The sequence below is a fragment of the Puma concolor genome, chromosome B4 (genome assembly GCF_028749965.1).
Source record: "Puma concolor isolate L17-30 chromosome B4, mPumCon1.1.hap2, whole genome shotgun sequence".
In the NCBI taxonomy this organism is placed as follows: domain Eukaryota; kingdom Metazoa; phylum Chordata; class Mammalia; order Carnivora; family Felidae; genus Puma; species Puma concolor.
The window spans coordinates 9,424,747-9,449,846 of NC_141673.1; the positions used below are offsets into that span (position 1 = coordinate 9,424,747).

At 60.2% G+C, this 25,100-nt stretch overlaps 1 protein-coding gene across 3 annotated transcripts; it reads right to left on the reverse strand.

Annotated features, from left to right (window-relative positions):
• Positions 1–1,663: 1,663 nt before the first annotated feature.
• Positions 1,664–25,100, reverse strand: SYNGR1 (synaptogyrin 1). Of its 3 annotated transcripts, none has more exons than XM_086712231.1 (4): positions 24,936–25,100; positions 7,856–8,093; positions 6,264–6,409; positions 1,664–2,007 (listed from the first exon to the last, which is right to left on the reverse strand). In XM_086712231.1, exons 1-4 carry the CDS (start codon positions 25,032–25,034, stop codon positions 1,852–1,854), a joined length of 639 nt encoding a protein of 212 aa, XP_086568357.1. In that variant the 5' UTR covers positions 25,035–25,100; the 3' UTR covers positions 1,664–1,851. The 3 variants fall into 3 exon arrangements, with proteins under 3 accessions (XP_086568357.1, XP_086568356.1, XP_086568358.1); XM_086712230.1 differs by having other exon boundaries at positions 1,664–2,073; positions 24,936–25,094; XM_086712232.1 differs by lacking the exon at positions 1,664–2,007 and adding an exon at positions 4,434–4,737 and having other exon boundaries at positions 24,936–25,094.

Here is a 25,100-nt window from a genome sequence, read left to right on the forward strand (position 1 = left end):
CTGGGAAATTCCCTCTCTCTCCCTCTGCGGTGCTGCTCCTGCCCCTCCTCGGGGAGCCTCACCCCTTCACAAGCTCTCATATAGCACACTGCCCTCTGGGGGACCCTGGGTAGCGGCGGGTTTGGGGCCCATCTCTGGACCACCGGCTTGCATGCCTTCTGAATCCCTGGTGTAACAGCGGAGTCTGCGGGAGTGAGCGTCACCTGCCTCTGAGGATTCTGGTGGGGGAACGGGGTGCCGGTGGCGGGGACATCCAGCACGGTGCCGAGCCACAATCCCCTTGCCCTGCTCCCCGAGGCACTGGCCAGTGGACGCTGGGCCCCATGCCGCCCCACACCTCCATCCTGTAAGGCCTCCCCGCCCCTCAAGACTCAATAAAGAGCCCACCTGTGCAAGAGTCTCTCTCTGCTCCCAACCCTCCTTGTGCCTTTGGAGTCGCCTGCTTACCATCTCCACTACAGCCCAGGCCTCCTCCCCTCTCAGCCTGCCATGCACCAAGGGGCTTTCAGCATTCATCTCGGGAGCCGTTTGTCCCATGGCAGCAGCTTAATGGCTGGCTTTGCTGGGCCCAGAGTCCCTGCTGTCTCTACTCTGACTCCCACATTGTCCTCTCATCAGGCCTTTTGCAAGGCCAGTGGAAGGACCCTCTGGGTCCTTGGCAGTTCCAGCCCCTGAGCCCCCCTGGCAAACCCTGGCCGAGGCAAAGATGACACAGTGTTCCAGATCAGTTCCGTTTCCTGGGAGGTCACGAGGGCAGGGAATCGGGGCACCTGCTGAGTGGCTGGGACCAAGAACCCCGGGCAGTAAGCCCGGCTCTGCCACTTACTCGCTGTGACCTTGGGCCTCTCGTGCTCCCTGTTCCAGGCCTCCTCGCCCACCCGGCCCTGGGCAGGGACAGCTGTCAGTCCTTTGGAAGGCCACCGGAGCTCCCGGTGGGGCACGCACGGCACGGAGCAGTACATGGGTGAAACGGGCGAGTGAGGCAAGCTCCCCGGGCCCTCCCACCCTGACAGGAGACCAGGGCAGGGGTTGGTGGGGATGTGGGGAGAGGGGCCTAGAGACAGGGCTGTCCCACTTCGGGAGCAGCCAGCCGGGCAGAACAGGCCCCCGGCTTGCAGCAGAATCAGGGTATCTCACGGGCTGAGGTCCCCAAGGCCTCCCAGAGTGTGACGATAGCACTGAGAGGTGGAGCCCCAGGCTGGGGGATGGGGAAGGCAGGGAGGACAGGGGACAGCAGGTGCTCCGCAGTCAGGTGGCCTGGGCTTGGAGCCAACTCTCACTGGCTGCCGAGTGACCCTGGGCAAGCGACCTTGACTTTTCCAGGCCTCAGTTTCCTCAGCCACGAAATGAAGACAGCCCCAACACCCACAGTAGGGCTGCCGTCACTCCGGCAGGTGACAACTCCAGTGTCCTACCGGCATTCACACCCACACTGGGGCCAAACCTTCCCGGCATCATCCGGGTCTATCTCTCGCACCGCTCCCACCTCTGGTACCCACGGGGCCTCCTCCGTCCCTCGTCTGCCTCCTATCCGGGACCGTTTCTCTTTCACCACCGGTGCCAAGCACACACCTGACACACAGCAGGCACTCAATGAACACTCGACGACACAACGGATGAACGCGAACACCCCCAGCCCCCGCCGGACAGACTTGCACACGTGTAGATGCACCCCCAACACCTTACTGCCCCATCCCACCCCGAGCTGCCCTGGACGTCGGTGGAACGAGGCGCTGGGCAGGGCAGCCTGGGAGGGCGCGGGGGTCTGGGCGTGGGCGGTGGGGGGGCGGGGAGGGCAGGGGCGGCTGGGACCGGGGCAGGGACAGGCGAGGGGCAGGCGGTCACTGCAGCTCAGTAGCCCTGCGACTGGTAGCCCTGGGGCTCGGCGTCAAAGGCGTTGGCCGGTTGCTGGTAGGTACCACCCATGCCGGTGGGGTCTGGCCCGGTGCTGGGCTCCACGTAGGGGGCGTAAGGCATGCTGGAGTCCTGGCTGGGGTCCATGTAGTCCTGGGAGAAGAGGGCCGAGTCGGCGCCAATCTGATACCGCTGGAAGGCCAGCATGGCCTGGCCCGCCTGGGGACGGGGGCCGGCGGGGACGAGGACAGGCGGGAGGGGATGGTTAGAGGAGAGACAGACAAGAACGCTGGGTTAGTGGCAGTTAGTTCACAGGACACAGGCAACAGAGGGCTAAATATCCTCGAAGCCCCACAGATGAAACCAAGCCTGACTGAGGGGCAGAAGTCTGTCCTTGTAGCCAGCCCTCAAGAGACCCAGAACCACACTGTCCATCCAGCCACAAAGACCTTCAGAAGGTCTTTGGGTCACTATGGGTCACCAAAAACTTTCCACTGTGGAGTGTTAAGGTGGCCCCAAGGCCACAACATCCTCCTCAAACTGTGTTCTCGGGGGTGTTACGTGGAGAGGGGAAAAAGTCTCTTGGTGTGCTGGAAAAGCCCCTAAAAGCCACCGCACCTCTCTTGCGGCGAGGTGAAACCATGGAACTAAGTTCTGGCCAGCACACCAGCTGTCCCACCCATTGACCTGACGCCCGGAGGGCAGATGTGGGGCTAGAGCTCTCATAGCCACGCAGGACCACGAGGTCCATGAGCTAATTGTAGGGACAGAAGGGGCCTGGGTCACTGGAGACTTCTGGAGCCACGAGGCCAGTCCTGGACTGTCTTCTCAGACTTGGACTTCATTTAAACCACTGCTATTTACAAGTTCATTTGCTGCTGAACCTAATTATAACTAAAACATTCGGTCAAACAAGTTTGGGAAGCTGAGTTCAACAGAGTAGAAGTTGTTTCAGGGCCACAGGACTTGTTAGGGCCTTGACTAACGTCTACTGGGATCCCCGAGGGGAAAACTTTGGCAAGCGACCTTTGCCAACCTTACCTGACCAATGAAGCCCTCTTCTCACGGGACCTAGTTGGGAAAGACTTGTCTACAGCATACGCACAAAGGTGGGAAATTCGTTTTCAGTCAAAGCTATTACGTTGTTATTAAGGACAATGACATTGACCACCCCCAGCTAGGGAATGAATTTAAAACATAATTTTTAGGTTTACATTGAAAGCCTTCCCCAAAGATCTTTCTAGCAGGTAATCTTCCTGTGATGGAAAGATGCTAATGCTCTACATACCCATTTCTGGGCTGGGAGGACTGAGGCTTAGTGAAGGGAGACCTCACGGCAGAGTCAGTGCCAGAACCCAGACCTGAACCCAGAGGTCCTGCTCCTTCCCAGGCCAGGGCCCTCCCCATCTCCTTCCCATGGATCAGCCCCCTCACAAGGGAATAAACCAACCAGGAACCTGAAAGGGCCATCTGGTGAGAGGCGGGGGGGGGGGGGGGGAATGTGTGCTTGGCATTTTATTCTAGAAAGTTCCAGAAGCCCAATGACTAGCCACTGACTTTTGATTTGTGTCATTGGTAAAGGCTCTGAGGGGCAGCCCTTCCTGAATACTGTTTAAAGCAGTGCAGAAGCCTGAGAAAGGCAGACCAGGCCCGAAGGAGTTGAGCTGAGGGAATCAGGCCTCCCTAATTCAAGAGGCCAGTTCAAGAGGCCACAACGCAAGAGTATGAGGGTGGGGGGTGGTGCATGGGACCCTGCTGGACTCAGGTGCAAAGGGGAGGCTGGGAGTTCTGCTCAGAGCCCAGGGACCTGGTGGCCCACCTGGCCCTGCTTCTTCAGAGCAGGTATACTCTCTGTAGCATCTCCACCACACAGCAAGCCGTGTGCACTTGTATGCCTCTAGTGTTGGGAAGCTCGCTCTCTTTGTGCTTTGCTCTGGGGGCCTGTTTGCTCTGATACCCCCTCAACTCCTGGAGAGTGGAGAGATTGGTGGTTCCCGCCCAGGCAGCTAAAGGCCCCCAAACTGTAGAACTGGAGGTCAAAGTCTTTTGGAAGAACGAGGGCTCACCACACGAGAATCGCCCCCAAAGTAGAGATTATGGAGGTGTCTCTGACTCCTTGGAGAGAATGGATGAAGGAACGAATGAACGGAAGAGCCTACATTTATTGAGCATCTCTGTGCCAAGCCCCGTGCAGCCTTTGTTTCATCCACACAACAGCCCTGAGAGGCTGGTCCACTGGGTAGTGAACTGAGGCTCAGAGAGGTGCGGGGGTTTGCCCAGGGTCACACAGCATGTGAGAGCAGGGCCGGACCAGGAGTCCTCTGATGTCCTCGGCCAGGCCTCCGTTTGTACCCAGCCTCCATGGGAACTGTAAGGTCAGCCTTCGTGCTGCAGCAAGGAACAGGCTCTCGCACCGTGTCCACAGATCAGTATACCAGTATAGAGAGCCAACGCCAACCCTCTGATAGCCCGTGGCCGTCTGTCTGGGGGAGATTTCAATTTGTTTGTCTTCCCCTCCCCAGCCTGTGGGCTTCTGGGGCCAGGGACCCCGTCTGATCCATCACTAGGCACAAAACAGCTGCTCAATAAATGTTTACTGAATGAATGGACATTTGGAAAAAGAAAGGAGGCAATGAATGGGTAAGTGGCGAGTCTTAACTGGCCCCTCAAGCCAGCCACCCACTGCCCTGCGTGCCCTGGCATCCTGGCCATTTCCGGCAGTAGGCTGCCCCCATAACCTTGCCACTGGGCACGATACAGGGCGCTCCCCGCCTCGGGAAACCGGCAGGCCTATGGCTGTGCCGAGGCGGGAAACAGTGTGCTGTATTCCTCCTGGAAGGTAAGGTCCTTGAATCTCCGCACGGCCAGGGCTGCGGTCAGGCTCTGCCGGGAGAGAGCAGGGGTGAGGACGGTGGGGAAGAGCTGGGAAAGGGAGAAGTGCCAGCAGGGAATCCCGCCTCAGTGGGCACCTGTCCATCAGGCTTTCGGATCTGCCCCCGGAAGTCCTGACGCCCCATCACTCCTCCTCCTCTGTGAACTCCACCCCCATCTCAGGGCTCACTGGTCCAAACATCTCCCTGTAGCACCGGGTGGGCTGTGTGGTTCCCATACATGGGGCATCTTCTGTGGTCTGAGATCCCCTGGGGTCACTTGGTTCTTCCTGCCCAGCCCTGAGGACACGGAGGGCGGGTGTGACCACTACTGGCGTGCAGGGGCCTGAACCACAGGTGTTCTCCTCCAAACCCTGGCTCCCAATATTGTATTGGGAGAGGTGCCCCAAGAGAAAATGGATATTCAGGGGCCCTCAAAAAGAGCAGGAAGTCACTCTAGGACAAGCCCAGAAGGGCAGAGGGACAAGGAGGCCTGGCTGCAGCAGGCTTCACAGGAAGGGCTAGGGCTGCTTGTATTTAGCCCCAGGGTCTCCTTGCAGAAGGCTGGGCCCAGGGCTGCTTTAGGGCCTGGAGGGGAAGGGGGCTGCACGCAGGGGCAGGAGAACCCTTGAGATGGGGGCCTGGAGCCCATGTGACCCTGATATCGCAGGAGGGAGGTGAGGAGAGAAGAAATACACCGAGGGGACCTGACCCCAGTGGGAAAGAGGGCCCAGCCCTGCTGTCATGCCCGTGGGTGCTGGAGGTGTAGGTCCAGAGCCTGCCAATGGGTGCCGTTTGTGGGCCCAGAGACACGCTTTCTTTGACCCACACGGTATTTTTTTTTTTTTTAACTTGAATAAATTGCTAACACGTAACGATCGGGTTTCACACAGAAATTCAGATTTCTGGCTTCTCTGGAAAAATGGGAAGACTGGCCTGTGTGGGTCCCTACCCCTGCCTTGGAACAGGGATCAAGAGTGTCCCTTTGGGGGCATGCACCTGCCGCCCGGCCCACTCACGCTTTCTCACGTGCTGCCTACCACAGGGACATCTGAGTTTGTGACACCCCGCCCCCCACAAATCCCAACTCCTGATTTTCAGAGATGGGAAGATAATGGGCCGGAAAACTAGAGGCAGCCCCAGGAAGTGGCCCAGGTCTCCCGACACCTAGGCCCGGGCTCCTAACCAGCCTCAGAACTGCAAAGCCTTATCTTTCTGTCCAGGCCTCCACTTGGGTCTGCAAAAGGTTAGGGTAAACGCCCACAGCCCAGCTACCAGAGTGCTTGGGAGGGGCGTTCGTGACCACTGGAAGGCTGCTCTGTGCCAAAGCGAGGGTCAAGCACCACTGTGCGACCTCGCTGGCGATGGCAACAGCCTCCTTCCCGGGAAGCAGCCCGTGTGACTGCTGAGGAGAGAAGCAGGGGCACGTACGGGCTCCAGGAAGCAGGATGCGGGCCCCGGCCAGGCTGAAAGGCCGCCCGCCCGCTCGGGAGCCTGGCTGGGGCGGGCGACGGTGGGCTGGGTGGGCCGGGTACTCACCCACGTGAAGATGGAGAAGAAGGAGAAGGTGATGGCGGCCCGAGCCGCATCTGTCCCTTCGTTCATCGGGTTGTCCTTGGGCTTGGACACCTGCCACTGGTTGGCCAGGAAGCAGAAGCCCACGAACCAGAGGAAGGCCCAGAAGGCTGGGGTGTCCACGAGGGCCAGGCACAGGGGCCGCGCACAGGAGAGGGCGAGTGGGGAGGAAACGGGGAAAACAAGCAACAGGCAGGGGTTTGGGAGCACGTCTCCCCCACCCCACCCCCACCCCCAGGGGAGAGGTGGGGGCAGGGGGCACAGAGAGGGGAGCACAGGGAAGGTGAGGCGAGAACAGGGAGGTCAGCCAGACACAGAGCAGGAGAGAGACCACAGAGAGGAGCCGGGCCACGCAGATGGCAAGGCCAGGAGCAGAGGCAGGGAGAGCCAGGGGCAGCGAGGGGAGGGGAGGGGAGGGGAGGGGAGGAGGGAGAGACAGAGAGAAAAGTCAGTTGGCCTAGGTGCGCATTTCTGTTGCCTTAGCCAAACACAGATTTCCCAGCTGAATCCCCGCCCCGGGACGTAGTCTGCCCCTGTAGCAGTCTGGGAGGAGCACTGATCCGACCCCCTGGCCAACGATAGCCTCCCAGAAAGTCGGGCAGACAGAGGATGAGGAGGAGGCTGGGCAAGGGGGGCGGCTTAGCTGGCCAGGTCTGAGCGTTGCCTTCTCTTGTGCTCGCGGCCTCACGAGGCCCAGCCTCACGAGGCCCGAGCCAGGTGAGCGAGGGCCCTCTTGAGCACCGAGGCCCGGGGAGCTTAGCAGTGGGAGCCTTGTGGCAACGAAGTCTTCTGTGGGTCCCCAGGGTCTCCCCAGAGAGGACCAGAGCGGCTCAGACAAAGCGTGTGTGTGCCAAAGGGCTGGGGTAGCCAGAGACCAACATCTCCCACAGGCACTGCTGGGGAACCCTGGGGCGCCGTGGAACACCGCTTGAGAACCATTGATTTCATTCTATCCTTCAAGTCTACGGGACTGGTCTCACTGCTTCCAGTCAGCCAGGCTCACCCTGAGGATCCCAGGCCCAGTAATGGGGGGAGGTCTCAGCCAGAGAGCCGAGACCACAGGCAAAGCTTCACGGCCTCTCAACCCAAGCACCCAGTGAGCAGACTTCAGAACTCGTGGGGTCAGAGGTCGGGTCAGCTCTGCCAAAGGCTGTTTCTGGAGGACGAGGGCAGCAGGTCATGTCAGGTCCCAACCCTCCCCGGGCCCAGACTGTGTGCCAGGCGGTCGGGCCTGCCTTACGAGGCTCTCACGGGGGGGTGGCACAGGGGAGGCTTCAGAGAGAAGGGAAGCTGTGTCCCCTCCCCGCCACGGAGCTGTGGGCTGTTCCGGGGCCTCAGGCCCGGCCCTGGTCCCACCACTCCCTGTTGCCAGCCGTGTGACCCCAAGCCTGTCCCCTCACCCGCCCGCACCTCAGCTTCCTCATCCGGAAAATGGGCGATGGGGGACGGCTGCCTCCTAGGTGCGCGCGAGGATTAACGGGCCCACGGCCGGGACGGCCCCCTGCTGGCTCTGTTGTGCTGGGGGGGGGGGGGTGTCCACTGGGCGGGGGGCTCACCTGAGACACCGATGTCGGACAGGACTGCTTTCTTGCGGTCCTTCACGCTGCTGATCTGTGGGAAGTACACATCCAGGGCCAGGTACAGCAGGCAGGTGAGGAAGGCGAGCACGCCCACGGCCACGCCATAGCTGCAGGCGTTGGGGTTGCGGTTGTAGATGCAGAACTTCTCGCCCTCCGAGTTGTTGTTGAGGTAGCCCTCGTTCACGATGGAGCCAAACACCACGATGGAGAACACCTGTGGGGGGAGGGGCGGGGGGGGGGGGGGGCCCAGGCGTGAGATCCAGGCCGGCCCCCGCCCAGCACCAGGCCTGGAGAAGGGGAGGCTACCCGCCTCGGCCCGCGGCCTACCCCTGCCTCGGGGAGCCCTCTTCACCCCCGACGGCCACAAGGCTCGTGCGAAACAGGCATTTCAGAGGGGAGGCCCAGAGAGGGAGGGCAACTTGCTTCGGGTCACACAGCGCAGGAGGGGACAATCCCTTCCTTCCTCCGCCTCAGGCAGGAATGACCCTCTGACCAGAGATTTGGCCCTACCAACCCACCGTCCAGGTCCTGGGAGGTCTTCCTGGGTCCTGACACCAGGATTCCTCTACAATTGGACCCGGCCTCCCAGAATGAGTGGGGCCATGCCCTTCTGGGAGGTGAACCTGGCAAGCCCCCACCCCCAGCCCCCCTAGGCTGACTCCTCTAGACGCTGGCCCATGCCCACCCCCACCGGCAACCCCTTTGCCAGGTTTATTTCACTTGGATAGACGGCCAGCCGAGATGGCCCCCCACCACCCCACCTCCTGGCGTTCACGCCCTTGTGCAACCTCCTTCCCCCTGCGTGGCAGCTGGGCCTTGTGATTCACTTCCAACGGAATAATGCAGAGAGCGACGGATAACATCTCTGCGAGGAGGTTGCAAGGACGCTGGCTTCCACCTCGCTCACCCTCGCTTGCCGCCTCTTACTTGCTGGCTCCGAAGGAAGAGGCTGCCTTGGTTTGAGCTGCCCTCTGGAGGGGCCCATGTGGCTTTTTATGGTTTGTCAGCCATAAACAAACGCACAAATTAAAAACAAACAAAAAAAAAAAAACGACACTGCTGCAGCTGGATGAACCTTTTTTTTTTTTCTTTTTTTTTTTTTTTTTTTTTTTTTTAATTTTTTTTTTTTTTTCAACGTTTATTTATTTTTGGGACAGAGAGAGACAGAGCATGAACGGGGGAGGGGCAGAGAGAGAGGGAGACACAGAATCGGAAACAGGCTCCAGGCTCCGAGCCATCAGCCCAGAGCCTGATGCGGGGCTCGAACTCACGGACCGCGAGATCGTGACCTGGCTGAAGTCGGACGCTTAACCGACTGCGCCACCCAGGCGCCCCTGGATGAACCTTAAAAGAGGTGCAAAAAGAGGTGAGGGAAGCCAAACACAAAAGTCAACCCCCATGACAAAAGCCCTAACAGACAAAACGGAGACAAGAAGCAGGTGAGAGGTGCCCTGGGGCTGGGGGAGGGGAGGACGGAGAGCGATTACTTAAGAAGCATGCAGTGTTCTTACGGATGATGAACGTTTTTAAACCAGACAGAGGTGATAGTTGTGCAACATCAATGCCACGGAAATGCGCGCTTTAAAATGGTTAATCGTGGGGCGCCTGGGTGGCTCAGTCGGTTGAGCGCCGACTTCGGCTCAGGTCACGATCTCGCGGTCTGTGAGTTCGAGCCCCGCATCGGGCTCTGTGCTGACAGCTCAGAGCCCGGAGCCTGTTTCAGATTCTGTGTCTCCCTCTCTCTGACCCTCCCCCATTCATGCTCTGTCTCTCTCTGTCTCAAAAATAAATAAACGTTAAAAAAAAAAAAATTAAAAAAAAAAAAATAAAATGGTTAATCGCATGGCATGCAAATTTTTCTACAATTAAAGACAAGACTGTGGGGCTGTGTCCTGCTTGTTCAGCCGTGGGCACAGCGGTGGCCATGGTGGCCCGTGAGCCACGCGTCTGCCTGTCCAAATTCGAGAATGTGCACACAGCCATGGTCCAGACCCGGGCCGGCGTGCTGGCTCTCAGCCCGGCCCCGTCACAGGTGCCACAACTTCGCGGTCACCCCACGAGGTGCACAGGGCAACTTGTGCCTGCTCCCAGCTACCAGCGCGGGAAAACTGAGGCACAGAAAGTACAGGTGGCACTGCTGTCAACACTCCGGGCTGAACGGGGACCCGGGCGTCCTGATCCTCAGCCCTGTGCGGTCTCTCACCTGACTAGGCTGATGCTCAGCCTCAGGGGGTGGGCCCGGACGGAGGTGTAGTCTTTCCAGACACCCGGGGGGGGGGGGGGCCAGTAGTGTGAGTGAGTGCCAAGTCTGGCGCTCGGGGGCCCAGGAGGGGAGAGGCAGGAAGTCCTGACTTCACAGCGATTGTCTAAGGAACTCCGGGGCTACTGACAGAGTCTTGACAAGCAAGGCAGCCGCAGGAGATGAAGGCAGGCTCTCTCATGGCCAGCTGCTTGAGTGGCGCACGGCACAACTCCGGGACTGCCATTCACAGAGCCCCCTGGGACCTGTGCACCAAGACAAGTCCCAGGTTCCTACCAAGGAACTGCCAGGTCGGGAATCCGAGGCCCAGCCCCAGATGTCACCCAACGTCCCCAATCCAGCAGAATGGACAAGCTACTCGATTAGAGGGGGCACTCCAGACCCTAAGGGGTCATACAGGGTTGCTGAAGTCCAATCCCAGGCCTGCTTCTTATGCTGTGTGACCTCAGGCAAATGACTTAAGCTCTCTGAGCCTCCGATTGGAACTCTGCAAAAAGTAACCTTCCCTCCAGGGCTCCTGACAGAATGACACGCAGGCACCCTGAGCAGAGCAGGTACACCAGGGGCTGAGCCACGGTTAAGTCCCTTCTCCAGAGGCCCGAGGAAAAGCGGGACGAGCACCAGGAAGGCCCTCCCGAGCAGCACTTCCTGGCAGACATGCTCCGCCAGGGGTGGGAACAAGGGTAGACCCCCTTCCAAAAGCAGGCCAGGAGGAGGTGGGAGGGGAAGCGGGCGGGCGGAAGTTGGGGCTTTGGGGACAGCAGAGGAGGAACCATTAAGATGGGGCCCTCTTGGGGGACAGAAGCGGGGAGTCCCTGAAGAGGCCAGGAGGCACGTGCTGGAGACAGTGTGTCCCCAGGAGGGTGAGGAACAAGATCAAAACAGCCTCCAAGGAACCCGCGGGGCCCCGGAGCAGCGCAGAGAGAGGAGCTCAGTGCCCGCTCCGGCCCTCCTGTCCATCCCACGGCTCTGGCACACAGGGCGCTCCGCGGTCAGGCATTCCTCGAGGTCGAAGTCACCTGGGGCGAGTGGCTTCTCGGAGCCGCGGTCCCCTCATCTGTAAAGCCCTGCCACCGCAGCACCCTGAACCACCGGCGTGTCGTGAGGAACGGACGAGGCCACGCACGTGAGGGCCTGCAGGCGACGCGGAGCCGGCACCCAGAAAACGCCGGAGTGATGCTAAACAAGCAGAAGAGATAACGAAGCAACGGCAGGCGGTGGCCGTGCCGGGAGGGGGGCAGCAGCGGTCAGGGAAGGGAGCCGAGGCGGTGATTTTTGAGCTGAGCTGAGAAGCCAGCCCTGCCGAGATGGGGGGAAGCGTGTTGCAGGCAGAACAGAAAGGGCAAAGGCGGGAGGTGGGAGAAAAGCCTGGCTGGAGCAGCGACGGAGGAGTAGGGCTGGAGGTGCACGAGACGCGGCGGGAGGGAGAGTGGGCGAGATGGGGGGGGGGGGGGGACAAGGCCAGGTGGGTGGGACACCGTGAGGAGGGTGTGACCACAGGGGGGTGACCGGATCTGTGGCTCACCGTCCCCGCCCTGCAGCACGAAGCTCCCTGAAACGGTTCCCCCACGGCCTTCCAGACACAATCCGAGCCTCCGAGGGCTGGTGGTCCAGTCCCTTGCTGTATGGCTCGCCCACCCCTCCTGGGCCTCACCTCCCTCTGCCGCCTGCTGATCACTGCTTCCCCACCTTCCCACGCCCCGGCCCATTGCACGGTTTCTTCTCTGAACCGTGGTTTCTACGAGCACGTGTCGCGACCGGTGGCGGCGGGGCAAGCTGCCACGAGGCAGGCAGGGCCTGACCCCCAAAGCCGTGAAGGGCAGGGTGAGCTCAGGAGCCACTTCGGGCTTAATCCCACTTGATCTGACTTAGGTCTGGAAAGGGCCACCCTGGGCGCCGCGGAGAGGAGCGTAAGGCCAAGGTGAAAGCAGGGAGACCCGCTGGGGGGCTAAGCAGCGCCCGGGGGGAGGGAGGAGGGGCTGGGCTGGCGTGGGCAGTGGTGGCAGTGGGACGGGGTGGCTGCTGAATGCGGAAGGTAAAGCCACCGGGATCTGCTGACACGTCTGCCGTGGGGATGAGAAGGAAGAGCAAAGGGCGGGGCGCGGAGGGCTGGGTTCCGCGACCCCCGGGAACAGGTGTGCACGCCACGTTCCCCGCAGGCTGCACAGCCGGGCCAGGGCAGGGACGCTCACCTGGACCGGGCCTGAGACTCTACAGATGGAGAAGCGTTGCCAAGGAGACACAACTAGTCCCTCGGGGTCCCCGAACTCTCTCCGGGACCCTGTAAGCCCGGGGTTCGCGACTCCACTTAGCTGCTGTCTCTCCACCCACGTGGGACCGAGCCCCCCAGGAGCACGGATGGGCCTCGGAGCTCGCATCCCGCGGTGGGAGGAAGGGGGGCTCCCTCAGGACCTACTGGGGGACTGAAACACCTGCTCCTAACTGCACGCGGGCCACGTCCTTGTTTTCATTTTCCAGCCGTGTGCGGGCACCGGCCCGGGGGCCGCAGCTGGCTTGGGGGGTGGGGGATACAGACTCAAACCCAAGTCACTCTGAGCCCAAAGCCAGGGCTCTGTGTCAGGCAGGCGGTAAGGCCGGATCTGCAGCAGGGAGCGCACGGAGCGCACGGAGCCGAGAACCGGAAATTAAACCAGAATGAAATTCTACGCTGCTGCGGCCAAACTCTACCCAACAGGCGGACCTGCTGGAGGGACTGGAGACGGGTCTGTGGTGGCAGAACCAGCGGCCTGGAAACAGGACAGGGTGGCCTCGGGGGAGGCTCCACAGAGGCCGCTGGTCACTGGAAGGCACAGGAAAAACAATCCCTTTTCCTCGAACTAAAGAAAATGCTATAGAAAGCCGGGGGGGGGGTGGGGGGTGGGGGGAGGCACCAATGTAAATGGACCAAGGCTGTTTTTTCACCATCTTTATAATCCAATCCTGGGTCTTTTTAAAAATGGATTAAAAAAAAAAAAAAAAAAGGATTCCAGATGGCAGCTGGAGCAGAGCTATGTCAAACTCAGAAAAACACATCGGAAGGTGTCTCAGAATCTCAGGATCTTGGGGTACTGGATTCAGAGACACAGAAGCGGAGACCCCGGAAGTGTCAGACCCCGCCCCCACTCTGCTCAGCCATCCCAGACGTCAGGGTTGGCACAGATGTAGGCTGTGTCATAACTGTGCACCTGCTGTTCCGCCCTCCCAGAATGCCCTTCCCCACTCTTCCATCTTTCAAATAGGATCAAACTCCTTCTCAGTCACTCCCCCTCCTTCCCAGCCACTCCCCCACCCTGACCCTGCACACACTCATTTATGGGTCTGTCGCTCCCAAGAGACCTGAGCTAACCCACAGCCTCTGCAGGGGCCCTGCATCGACTGGGAGCGCCTGACGGAAAACATCTCGGTTAATCCTCACCAAAATCTCTAAGGAAAAAATAAAGGTAAAAACATCCCCACAAATCAGGCTCACTTAGCCCATTTCACAGAGAGGGAAGCCGAGGCCCAGAGAGGCCTGGCCTCTGGCTGGCCCATAACAGGCTGGCCCATAGCGGGTAAGCAGGGCGCCAGGCTCTAGCCCAGACCTGCCCGCCTCCAGCCCCACTCCAGGATGTAAGTCAAATCCCTACCTTCAGCTGCCTCCCCAGGAGTGAATTCCAGGTCCCAAACCCTAGAATGAGCGCGAGTCCCAGGAGGGACACCGGCCGTCCCGAGCTGTGTCACCACCCCACTGTGCAGGAGGGGCCGGGCCCACATCCGCACACAGAGCTGGCAGGCCGCGCCTAGGCCACTGGCGGGCAACGGGCTGCCCCGGGCTCCCGGGAGAGCTGGGCCAAACCAGCGTGAGGGGCAGAGGTCGCTGCTATTTGCCGGGAACTCCCCAGAGGCTGGCTTTGAACACCTTTAGGCACACACTGGGTTTCCACCCAGACAAGCTGCAGAGAGCGGAGCCCCGGAGCCCTGCCAGCTAAGAAGGGCACCGACCGTCTCACCCTCCATGTTCCCGAGCCCCGCACCGCACCGCAGGCAGCCAGCTGACCCGCTCACCAGCCTCCACTCCACGGTCTCCGCTCCTGCCCACCTCCAGGCTGCAACGTCACCTGCCCCAGGAAGGCCTCCCCTCCGGCCTCCTCATCTCCTCCAGTGGCAGCCAGTGGGTGCTCACCCACCCCAACTCTTACGAGTCTCTCCCGAGGTTGAGCCCCTAGGTGGGCTCTGAGGTCCCCCTACTTGGGCGGCTGGTCTCACGTCCAACCCCTCCAGCCCCCAGTGACCTCCAGCGCCCCTCATCCGTCTGCACGCTGGCTCCCATCCGGGAGCTCCAACCCCGAACCGGGCTCATCCTCAAATGCCATCCAATTCGGTGCTAGCCCTACTGTTTCATCCTGCACCAAGTAACCCAAATGACCCCGTGTCCCCCATGCTGGCCCAGGCCACTACCACCGCTTGCCAGGCGAGGACAGCAGTTTCCCTCCTGGTCTCTATGTGTCCATTCCCACCCCTGCACCATCCCCTTTACAGCAGCTGGAGAGGTCCCTTTAAATTCTGTTTTTTAATGTTTTTATTCATTTTTGAGAGGGAGAGAGAAAGAGAGCAGGGGAGGGGCAGAGAGAGAGGGAGACACAGAATCCGAAGCAGGCTCCAGGCTCTGAGCTGTCAGCACAGAACCCGATGTGGGGCTCGAACCCATGAACCGCGAGATCATGACCTGAGCCGAAGTTGGATGCTTAACCGGCTGAGCCACCCAGGCGCCCCTGGGAAGATCCCTTTAAACGTGTCATTCCCATGCTCCGTCCTACCCACCTCCATCCCCAGGATGGATACCTCGCCCAGCTACAACCCCTGGGCTCCTGCCTTCCTCTCAGACTCCTTTCTCCCTCTCTTCTCTAGCTCCCTCCCAAGCTCATTCCTGCCTCAGGGCCTTTGCACTTGGCTTTTCCCTCTGCCTGGAATACCCAGAGTTCCCCAGACCTTCCTGGCTGGCTCCTCCTGGCTCCTTCTCAACATCCATATCTCAGAGAAAACACCACTCAGAGGAGCCCTCCAGGCCTGCTTCCAGATCTACAATATTCTATGATATTCTACAATACGTTCCAATGTATTTCTTTGATAACGTCTTTATACGCTAACGTCCCTAGTTATTAGTTCATTTTTGGGTGAACATCTGCCCGCTGGACCCACAGGGAGGGTCAGGAAAGGCTTTAAGGGGAACGAACAGCAAGCCTGAGATGGGCAGAGGTGCAGGTGGCATGGGAATCAGCATCCCTGGCTTGGGCCTCTGCTTGCACACTTCTGACCACGGGGAGCTCACTCCCTAAAAGGGGGGCTGCTGCTGAGTCCTCTCCCTCACCTCCAGCTGAACCTGCCTTCCTGTCAGTGTCCCTACCAGAGTCCTCAATCCCGCCGCCTCCTGGGCCCCAGGGAAAGGCTGTGTGAGGAGAGAAGGAGCCGTGCTTTTGAGGGATGAGTCAGGCTGCCAAGGCCCCCCCACCCCTCATATGACCTCCCACAGGGTCATATGAGGAAAATGGCAAAAGCCAACGCAGGGGCACATGATGGGCACTAGGCAGCCACTCTGCTTCCTGAAGGGCCTCGTGCGGAGCCGCAGGGCTGAGGCGGGGTCAGGGGAGGGGAGGCTCCCAGGGCCCCTTCTCTGCTCCCCTGCCCGGGCACCCTGTTCCGACGCCTTGGATGTAACCTGCAGGGGATTAGGCCGTAATCTTCCTGCAAGCTGTCCCTCGGGTTCTCAGCAGTGGGGGTGGGGAGGGGGCTCTGCTGGGCAGGGGCCCGAGCAAGCAGACCCCTGTCCCCAAGGTACTGAGACTCAGCCGGGTGATCTGAAGGCTCCCCCTTCTCGCCACACTGTCCCCACCTTCACCCTCCTGTGGCTGTGTGACCACAGGGGGCAGGGACCCTTGTTAGAAAGAGGGAAGCCCAGACCCAGAAACAAGCTGCTTGACTGGCCCAGGGCTGCAGCTTGGTGGCCGAAGGAGCCAGAGGCCTCACCCCACAATCTTCTACAGCCCAGGTCCTTCCCCACCGGGCCCTGCCACCTCTGAACTCTCTGAGGGAGGGAGGGGGAACAGAGTCACCCCTGGAAAAGGGCTATGAACACCAAACCGAGCACTGCCTGGGCCCTTCCCGGGCGGGACCTCATTTATCCCCAATGGCCCCATTGGCAGGCAGGCAGGCAGGCACTGCTCTCTCATTTTGCAGCTGGGGAAACTGAGGCTCTGTGCAGTCTCTCAGCCGGTCACAAGGGCAGGGATAACCACCCGGGTCTGTGTGCTCTTCCTCAGCTCGATGCCCGCCCCTGCCCTGCCAGCTCCTACATGACTGACGCTGTTGTTCACTGTCTCTCTCCCTCTGTGGAAGCCTGAGGTCTTCGGAGAGAGAATCTGGTCCCAGGCCCTGCCTCGCTTTCTAGAGAAGAAGGCACAAAGGGGGAAACGCCTTATGCACTGACAGTTCTCGCGGCCGTTCACATAGAGCACAAAAGAAGCCAGGAGGAGACAGCAAGCTTGGTGGGGGGGGGGGGGGGTGGGAAATCCTGGAAGGCTTCAAGGAGGAGGTGATTTCTGCGTTGGGCCTTGAAGGTTCGGTGGGAGACCCCGCATAGCAGTGGGGGGTGGGAAGAGGAAGGCAGAGCAGTGCCCCCCCACCTCATTCACCCACATGTGGAGCCCTCACAAGACGCCACACGCTGCCTGGCCCTGGGGGATACAACAGCGATGTGTCTGCACCCCCAGAGCTGACACCCGAGGGGGTGGCGTCCTCTTCGCTGCTCTGCTGTACCTCTCGGCCTTTACCACGATGTCCCTTCTGCCTGGAGCTCCTTCCCCCGTCTCCGCCTGGCTGACGCCGTCCCTCTCCTAACTAACTGTACTGCTGCTTTTCCGTCCCTGACCTAGGTGAGCGTCTCCTCACGCTGGTCGCGCGCTCACCTCTGCATTTTTACTGGTGTCACCACCACGTTTCCCTCCGCTAGACTGTGAGCCCTCAGCAAACAGCGGGCACGCAGCACACGCTCGGGGTGGCTGTTAACTAGAAGACGACAGAGCGTCTGTGTCCTGCGGCTGTCGGGTCCAAGGGGAGGACGGAGAAATCGCTCACGGCCGGCCAGGTTCGGCTGAGAGAGCCGTTTAATGACAAGCAACCATGGATTTGGCAATGAGAGGGTCACAGATGGTGAGGGGTGGGGGAGAAAGCCTGAGCGGGGTGCATGCGAGAAACCGAGGGAGAAACCTTGGTGAGGGATGGAAATAAGGCACGTTCGGAAGATGGTGGGCAAGAGCCAGGTGGACACTGAGGATGGGGGAGAGGGAGAGGCCAGTGGGCGTGCAGAGCTAGTGGGCAGGGAGGCCGGCCCGGGCCACAGAATCGGAGAGCCCAGGGGAGGCACGGGCATGAGGAGGCTGAGGGTGGGTGCCCGGCGCAGGAGGCTGTGGGTACGGCCACGGGGGGAGCCCCGCCGGAGGGGCGCCAGAGAGGATGGGGTGAGGGCGCTACACAGCCTGAGGGTCAATGGCTCCGAGGTCCCAGGCCCAGGGAAGCTGGGACTGACAGGCGAGAGGAGGACAGACAGGAGAGGGGAAGAGGTGGCCACCTGAGAGCACGCAGCTGCTGGAAAGACGGCCAGGCCTAGGGTGCACCTGGCGAGAGGGGCCGAGGCGCGCGAGGAGAAGACTGTGGCAGGCGGCGAGGCCAGGGCGTGAGCAGGAGCACAGAAGCGGGCACTGCGACACCAGGAACGAAGGCGGCGGTGGCGCTAGAGAGAGCGGGTGTTAAGACGCAAGCATCTCAGGCACCTTCAAGGAGTAGGGGAGTGACCCGGGGCTGGCCTAAGATGAAGAGATCCAGGGCTGGCATGAGAGTCAAAGCTGGGTGACAATGGTCTGGAAGCGGCCTTAGGAGCCAGGAGCACCTCCAGGCTCGGCAGAGGGAGGGTGTGAGGGAAGGAAGAGCCCCCCGAAGAGGGCTGCCAGGGGAGCAGGGTCGTGGGAGGAGGCCAGGTTACAACGCAATGTACAATTAGGGATGTTCAGAGAGGGGTCAGGGATTCGGGGACACAGGTCATGTCCTCCCGCCCCCTGGACCGTGAGTTGAGAGCCCTAGCTCATTGGGGTTCCCGGATGACTGCGTTCTAAACAGTCTGGGCCTGGCAGCGTAGGGCTGTCCCAGCCAAACACCCACCCCTTCCCCACAGTCCCCTTCATCCCCTGCAGAGGGGGGCTGAGCATAGTCCCATCCCGGGAAGGGAAGCATTCTCCAGAAACACAGGGCCATGAGCTGCCGTGCCAGGATGCCCAGACACTCTGCTCACATACATGGACCCGGGGCCCAGGCCCCTCTGCTGTGGGCCCCCCAAAAGCATTGTGGGGGTGTGGTTCTTGGTATCACTTCTTTAAAGACGGACCAGTCCAACAGTCCCCAACCTGGAGACCGCTAGGAGCAAGCGTGGGGTTCCTTGAGGGTGGAAAGGTTGGGAACCAGTCCAAAATGACTATCCATTTCCCATGTGACAGATGGGGAAACTGAGGCCCAGAGCACATGGCATCTTGCTCAAGTCACACCACCAGTCAGGGTCACAGGGGGTCGCAGAACGTGGCTTCAGGCCTCGAGGCCCCAGGCACTCCCCAAAGCCCTGGCCTGCCTCTCCTCCCCCTGGACAGCTGGTTCTTCCGGTTCCGGGCGCCAAGCGTGGCTCCCTTGCCTCTACCATCTGCCCTTCCTTTCCTCCCTTGTCTTCCTGGTTTTTCCTCCTCTCCCTCCCTCCTCCCCCCCAGCCTTAGTTCTTTCTCCCCAGGCTCAGAGCTGCCTCATAGCTCTGCAGGAACAGGTCCTGTGGGACTCTGCATGTGGCCGGGAACTCCCTGAAGCAGGAAGCTGTGGGCTGTCACCCCCAGCTACTCCGGTTAACATCTCTGGGCCTCAGCTTCTCACCTAAAGTACTGAAACAACACCCACCTGACCAGGATGACGAATGCCCAGGGGGAGCGGTTATATGGCGGGCCCTTCAAACATGAGTCTTCACAAAGCTTAGAGTCTGCCCCACATGTCACAGATGAGGCTTGGAGAGGCCAGCATCTTCCAAGGTCCTGCTCTGATGACCCTGCTCCCCACACCAAACCCCCGGCTCTCCCAGGCTCCCCAAGCCCCTGCATGGCCCCGGTACACGAGGAAATGCCCAAGACACAGAGCAGAAATCTCCAGCCGGCATCTCCTGAAGACTTCACCCCTCAGTCAGCATCTCCTGAAGACCTCACTTACCAGCCAACGTCTCCTGAAGATCTTAGCCCTGAAGAATGTCTCCTGAAGACCTTACCCACCAGCCAGCATCTCCTGAAGACCTCATCCACCAGCCAGTCTCCTGAAGACCTTGCCCACCAGCCAGCATCTCCTGAAGGCCTCGTCCACCAGCCAAAGTCTCCTGAAGACCTCACCCACCAGCCAGCATCTCCTGAAGACCTCACCCACCAGCCAGCATCTCCTGAAGACCTCGTCTACCAGCCAGCATCTCCTGAAGACCTTGCCCACCAGCCAGCATCTCCTGAAGACCTCGTCCACCAGCCAAAGTCTCCTGAAGACCTCACCCACCAGCCAGCATCTCCTGAAGACCTTGCCCACCAGCCAGCATCTCCTGAAGACCTCGTCCACCAGCCAAAGTCTCCTGAAGACCTCACCCACCAGCCAGCATCTCCTGAAGACCTTGCCCACCAGCCAGCATCTCCTGAAGACCTTGCCCACCAGCCAGCATCTCCTGAAGACCTCATCTACCAGCCAAAGTCTCCTGAAGACCTCACCCACCAGCCAGCGTCTCCTGAAGACCTCCTGGCTGCTGACTCCATCCTAGATCTAAGAGGTCAGCCACAGACAGATGAAGAGATAAGGAAGATTCCAAGACTGTTAGTGCTAAATGCCAAAGGAGCATGTAATCTACCTCCGTGGATGTAGCTCCCTGAGTAAATGACAGGGCGGTGCCAGGTGCTGGGAGAGGACAGGCCATGCAAGGTCACACGTTTCCTGCCAGGACACTCGTCCCCAGCACCCTCTAAGGTCACGCTTCCCCATGGCAGCCACAGGGAGCTCTTCTGTGTTTCAAACCCCTCTCTGTGGCTGCCCACAGCCCTCAAATGAAGCCCAGAGTGTACATCTGCCATCCAAGACCTTTTCTGAGCTTCCCCCTGGCGGCCACTCTGGAGCACATTCACAGAGTGTGATGTCACTCACTCGCACACCCAGGACCCCGAGAGCTCATCATCATTTATTTCTAAAGCCCACTCAGACCTCATGCTTCCAGATATTTGCACACGCTGTTCCCTCCACCTGGAATGCCCCTCCCCGCTTCTTTATCAGAACCAACTCAGAAGCCACCTCCCCCTGGAAGCCCTCCATGCTCCCCTGGCAGAGGTAGCCACCCCTATTGGATTTTCTTCTTGTAGCATCTCAAGCCTCCCCAACAGTGCTTGTCACTGGACTGACAGCGTCTCCGGTGGGGCACACAGGCTGGTACTGGGCAGGGACTTGGCATGTGTGGAACGAATGACTGAATGCCAGAGCTGGCCAGAGGCTCTATCTCCACCCCAGATCCCTTTTACCCCACGCACGGCTCCCTGATTTTGGTGCAGGACGAGCTCAGCTTTTACACTCAGGGTTCTCTGGGATGACTGAGGGGGTCTGGTAAAAACAAGACCCCTTCAAGCCCCCCTTGGGGCTACTTCAACCTAGGCAGGGAAGCCACAGGGAGCGCACCGAATGTGGACACTGCAGACGTCCAGGCTGTACCTCTGTCATTTGGGGCGGCGACACCTACCCTACTTACAGAATCCTGGGGTGTCACACTCAAGGCCCTTAAGAAATCAATCCTGAAAACGCCACCATTTCAGACATTTTATCATTTATTTTGCTCAAACTGAACATTAAAACACCAACAGCCCTCTCCTCTACCAGCACCGATATCCCTTCCCCGCAGGCCAGTGCAACCCTCTAAAAGGGAGACCGTGAAGCCCACGGAGAAGGTGGTCTTTTACAGGAAATCAGGTCGCTCCCTGCCGGAGCTCAGCTCCCCCCCCACAGCTCCAGGGATAGGGAAAGGTGTCACAGACAGGCTGCAGTCCCGGAGCACCTCTGACCCAGCTCAACCTCCTCACTCAGATGGGGAGACCAAGGCACAGGGGTGGGCATGGCCGGTGCCCGGGGAAGCGGGCAGAGGCAGCCTTCTCCCGGCTCCCAGCCCGCACAGCCCCGTCTCCCTCCAGCGGGGTCAGAGGTGGCTCTGCGCTTACCCTCGACACTGCCCCGGCTCAGCCGTCCCCTCCTCACCCGAGGCAGGAAAGGTCCGAATCGCCTGGGCTCGCTGGTTCCCTCTCTGCCTTAACCAAAGCGGTCAATTCCTGCCGTGAGTGGTCACCTCACCAGGCCTGGGGGCCAGCGAGGGAACAAGGGGCAGAGAGGAGCTGAGGTGGTGTCGGAGGTCCTGCTCCTGCCCCCGCGGCTCAGGTTCCAGGGTAGATCCAGGTTTGAAGAGGCCCTGAAGCTGATATGGTTGGGGGGGGGGGTTCCCTCTTTCAGAAAAAGATGTTTTACAAAAATCACAAGCCCACATGCACGTGTTGCTAGGGCCTCTCCAGGGCTGCAGAAGGGGTCTACGTGGCGGGGGAGTCGTCCTGGCTAGAGTGACCAGTCACCTAGGTTTGTGTGGGACACAGAGGCTCCCAGACACATAACTTGCAGTGCCGAAGCTGGGAAAGTTCCAGCACACCAAGATGAACTGGTCACCCTAGCCCTGGAGCTAGGACTTCGTTCGTCTGAAGGCCAAGCCTGACGCCTCCCAGACCCCAGGATGCCAAGGGGACGCCAGGGCGAAGGACGGGTCACCAACGGCATCTTCTGCACGCTCATCGACGAGTTAAAACACTTTCAGAGCACCACACATTTTTGAAAAAGACTGGAAGGAAGCAGCGGTCCTCCCTAAGTGAGGGGATCACACGTGATTTTTTTCCGCCCCACTATTTTTTTTTCTTTTATTTCTCCCCCTCCCCCACCATCGATCGTTTTTATTGTGGTAAAATATAACATAAAATGTACCATCTCGGGGCGCCTGGGTGGCTCAGTCGGTTAAGCATTCGACTTCGGCTCGGGTCATGATCTCGCGGTTTGTGAGTTCGAGCCCCACGTCCGGCTCTGTGCTGACGGCTCGTGGCCTGGAGCCTGCTTCCGATTCTGTGTCTCCCTCTCTCTCTGCCCCTCCCCAGCTCACGCTCTCTCTGTGTCTCTCTCTCTCTCTCAAAAATAAATAAACATTAAAAAATTATGAAAAAACGTACTATCTTAATCATTTTTAAGCGTGCGGTTCAATGCTATTAAGTACGTACATTTATGTTGCTGTACAACCATCACAAGTGATGTTTTTATTTTCTGAAAGTCAGCAGGGATTACTTTTGGGATCAGAAAAAAAGAACTACACATTTCTTAAAGGTGTCACTTAGCCTGTTATCAGCTGCCTTTGCTAGCATAAAGGTAGTGAGCAGAGCTAGGAGGCAGTGGGGGGGGGTGGTGGTGGTTCGGGCGTTAGACGGTGGCTGGCCCAGATGACCATTATCCTTTTCGAACCTGAAATCCAGGATTCTGACCTCTTCTAGCTCCAGGAGAAGCAATCAATGTGCTTTGGAGACTCAAAGATTTGGCTTCCAATCCTCTGCCGCTTACATGCTCAGTAACCTTGGGACTCCCTGAGCCTCAGTTTCCTCAAGTGATGCAGGCCGGAAGGGAACTAGCTGGGTAAGCGTGTGTCCACTCCGGCCCACAGTGGGTACCCCATCCGTTACATTTCCTTTCTCCTGCTTGGACTGTCTCGCCGTACCCCGAGATAAGCCCCATTTATCCTTCAAGGCCCAATTTGATATTGCCTTCTCCATGAAGCCTCTCTTGATTCCCACAGCAGGGAGACCCCTCTCCTGGCACTCACGGCCTCTACCCCGGGGCGGGGGGGGGGAGTGGCACCTGGCTCCCTTCCCAATAGGACTGTGGGATCCCCGAACACTAAAGGCTGCATCTGAGTCATGTCACTTTCCCTAGGGGCCCAGCAGACTCAGTGAAGCTTTGCTAAATGAAGCCATCACAGGCAGAAGTGACCCAAGCAAGCAAACCGCCCACACCCCTCACAAAGCCAGTGGCTTGACCCTCCCAGGCCCGTGGCCTGAGGGGCTGGCAAAGGGGAGCAGGGCATACAGCTGGCCCACCTGATCAGGCAGGTGCCCCCCAGAGCTCCATCTCTGCCGAGGGCCAGTTGGGGTCTCTGGGGAGTTGGAGACTGGCATACATGAATGAAGTCGGCACCACAAACCCTTACGGATGTCCCCGGGTGCCAGGCCCGCTGCCAGGCCCTGTGCCGTCACTGTGGCTTCCCTGACCTCAAAGAGCTCCCCAGCTGGTGGGTACTTGAGAAGAAAGGGGTTTACACATGGCCCCGCTTCTTGTGGCACCAGGAGGAGGTTTGAACGTTTTTAGACAGGGAAGAGTTAGCTTCCTTTCTCTCTGGGAGGCCAGAGATAAACACCCCAGCTGTCCCACCCATCAGACCCTAATATTGCCCGGAAAACCCAGGAAGTGAGGGGGTTTGAGCACCCTGAGGCCACAGCTGACCTCAGACGTAGCCCCTTGGGGTGGCTGACAGTGACCCTGCCCAGCGTCCCCAAGCCCAAGACCTTCTGGTGTGGGCCCGCAGGAATAGGCCCCAGGCCTGCAGAGGCCAGACCCTCTGGTGGGAGTGTCTGGGCAATGGCCAAAAAACCCTAGGGAGCCCCAGGCACCCCTCTCCTGCAGCAGGCTTCTTTCCCTGGGGTGCTGCCCAGACCACATGAACCCCTCCCTCTGTGCTCACTGTCTCTGTCCCATCCTCCTCCCCCACAACCCCAGGTCTGAGCAGGGACCCCCCGCTGCTGGGGAATTCTGACCCCTGTCAGGCTGGAGATCCAGAACAATCCCCTCTGCTTTCCCCTAATCCCCCCCCCCCAAAAGCATCCAGGTGTACTTGCGTGGTGGGGGGGGGGAAGTGCTGTCACGGATTCAGGAAATATCAGAGCCCACGGTGGCCGCTGCCACCTCTCTACAAACCGGGAAACTGAGGCATGAGAGAGGAGCTGCCTCTCCCCACGTCGGGATGTAACTCCTCGCTTCCCACTAACATTTCTTGGGTGGTTCCCAGCCCAAGGTCACGCCGCGAAGGAGAGGCAGTCCCCGAGCAAGCCACCTAGGTATCCGGCTCCCGACGCATCGCTCCACACCTTCCGGGCCAAGCCACAAAACCCGGTTTCCGGCCCTGTCCTCCTGGAACGTCCACGGCAGGCGCGGCGTGCGCCCCGTGAGATGATCCACGCCCTGATCCACCTCTCCCCCCCCCCCCCCCAAACGGCCACCTGAAACCCGGGCTTCGTCCCCACGGCCGCTGATCCGCCCGGGTGGCCGCGCGCAACCCGAGCCGCGAGCTGCACAGCCGCGGCCTGGAGGTCACGGCGATGGGGGGTCGCACGCGAATGGGGGCGCCGGGAATCAAGGGCTACGGCAGCAGGGGCGGGAGCTCCCCCCGCTCCGCCAGCGCTGGGACCCCCCCACCCCCCGCCCGGGGCCCGGGAAGGAAGGGGTGGCGGGCGCCGGCACCCCGGTCGGAAGGCTCTCCGCCGGCTGCGGCACGCGTGCCCGGGGTCCCGCGGGGTCGGGGTCCGTCCGGGCGCGCCGCCCTTGCTCGCGCCCCCACCGCACCCCACCCCCCGCGCGGCCGGGCCACCCAGCCGTCCTTACCCAAGACACGACGCGCAGGATGGTGTGCGGCTGCCGGACCAGGGTGTGGGGGTCGAAGGCGCCCCCGGCTTTGCCCGCTCCGTACGCACCCCCTTCCATCGTGGCTGCACCCGCGCGGTGCCCCCCGCTCGGCGCGCGCCGCCGGCCCTGCGCGTGCGCGGCGCC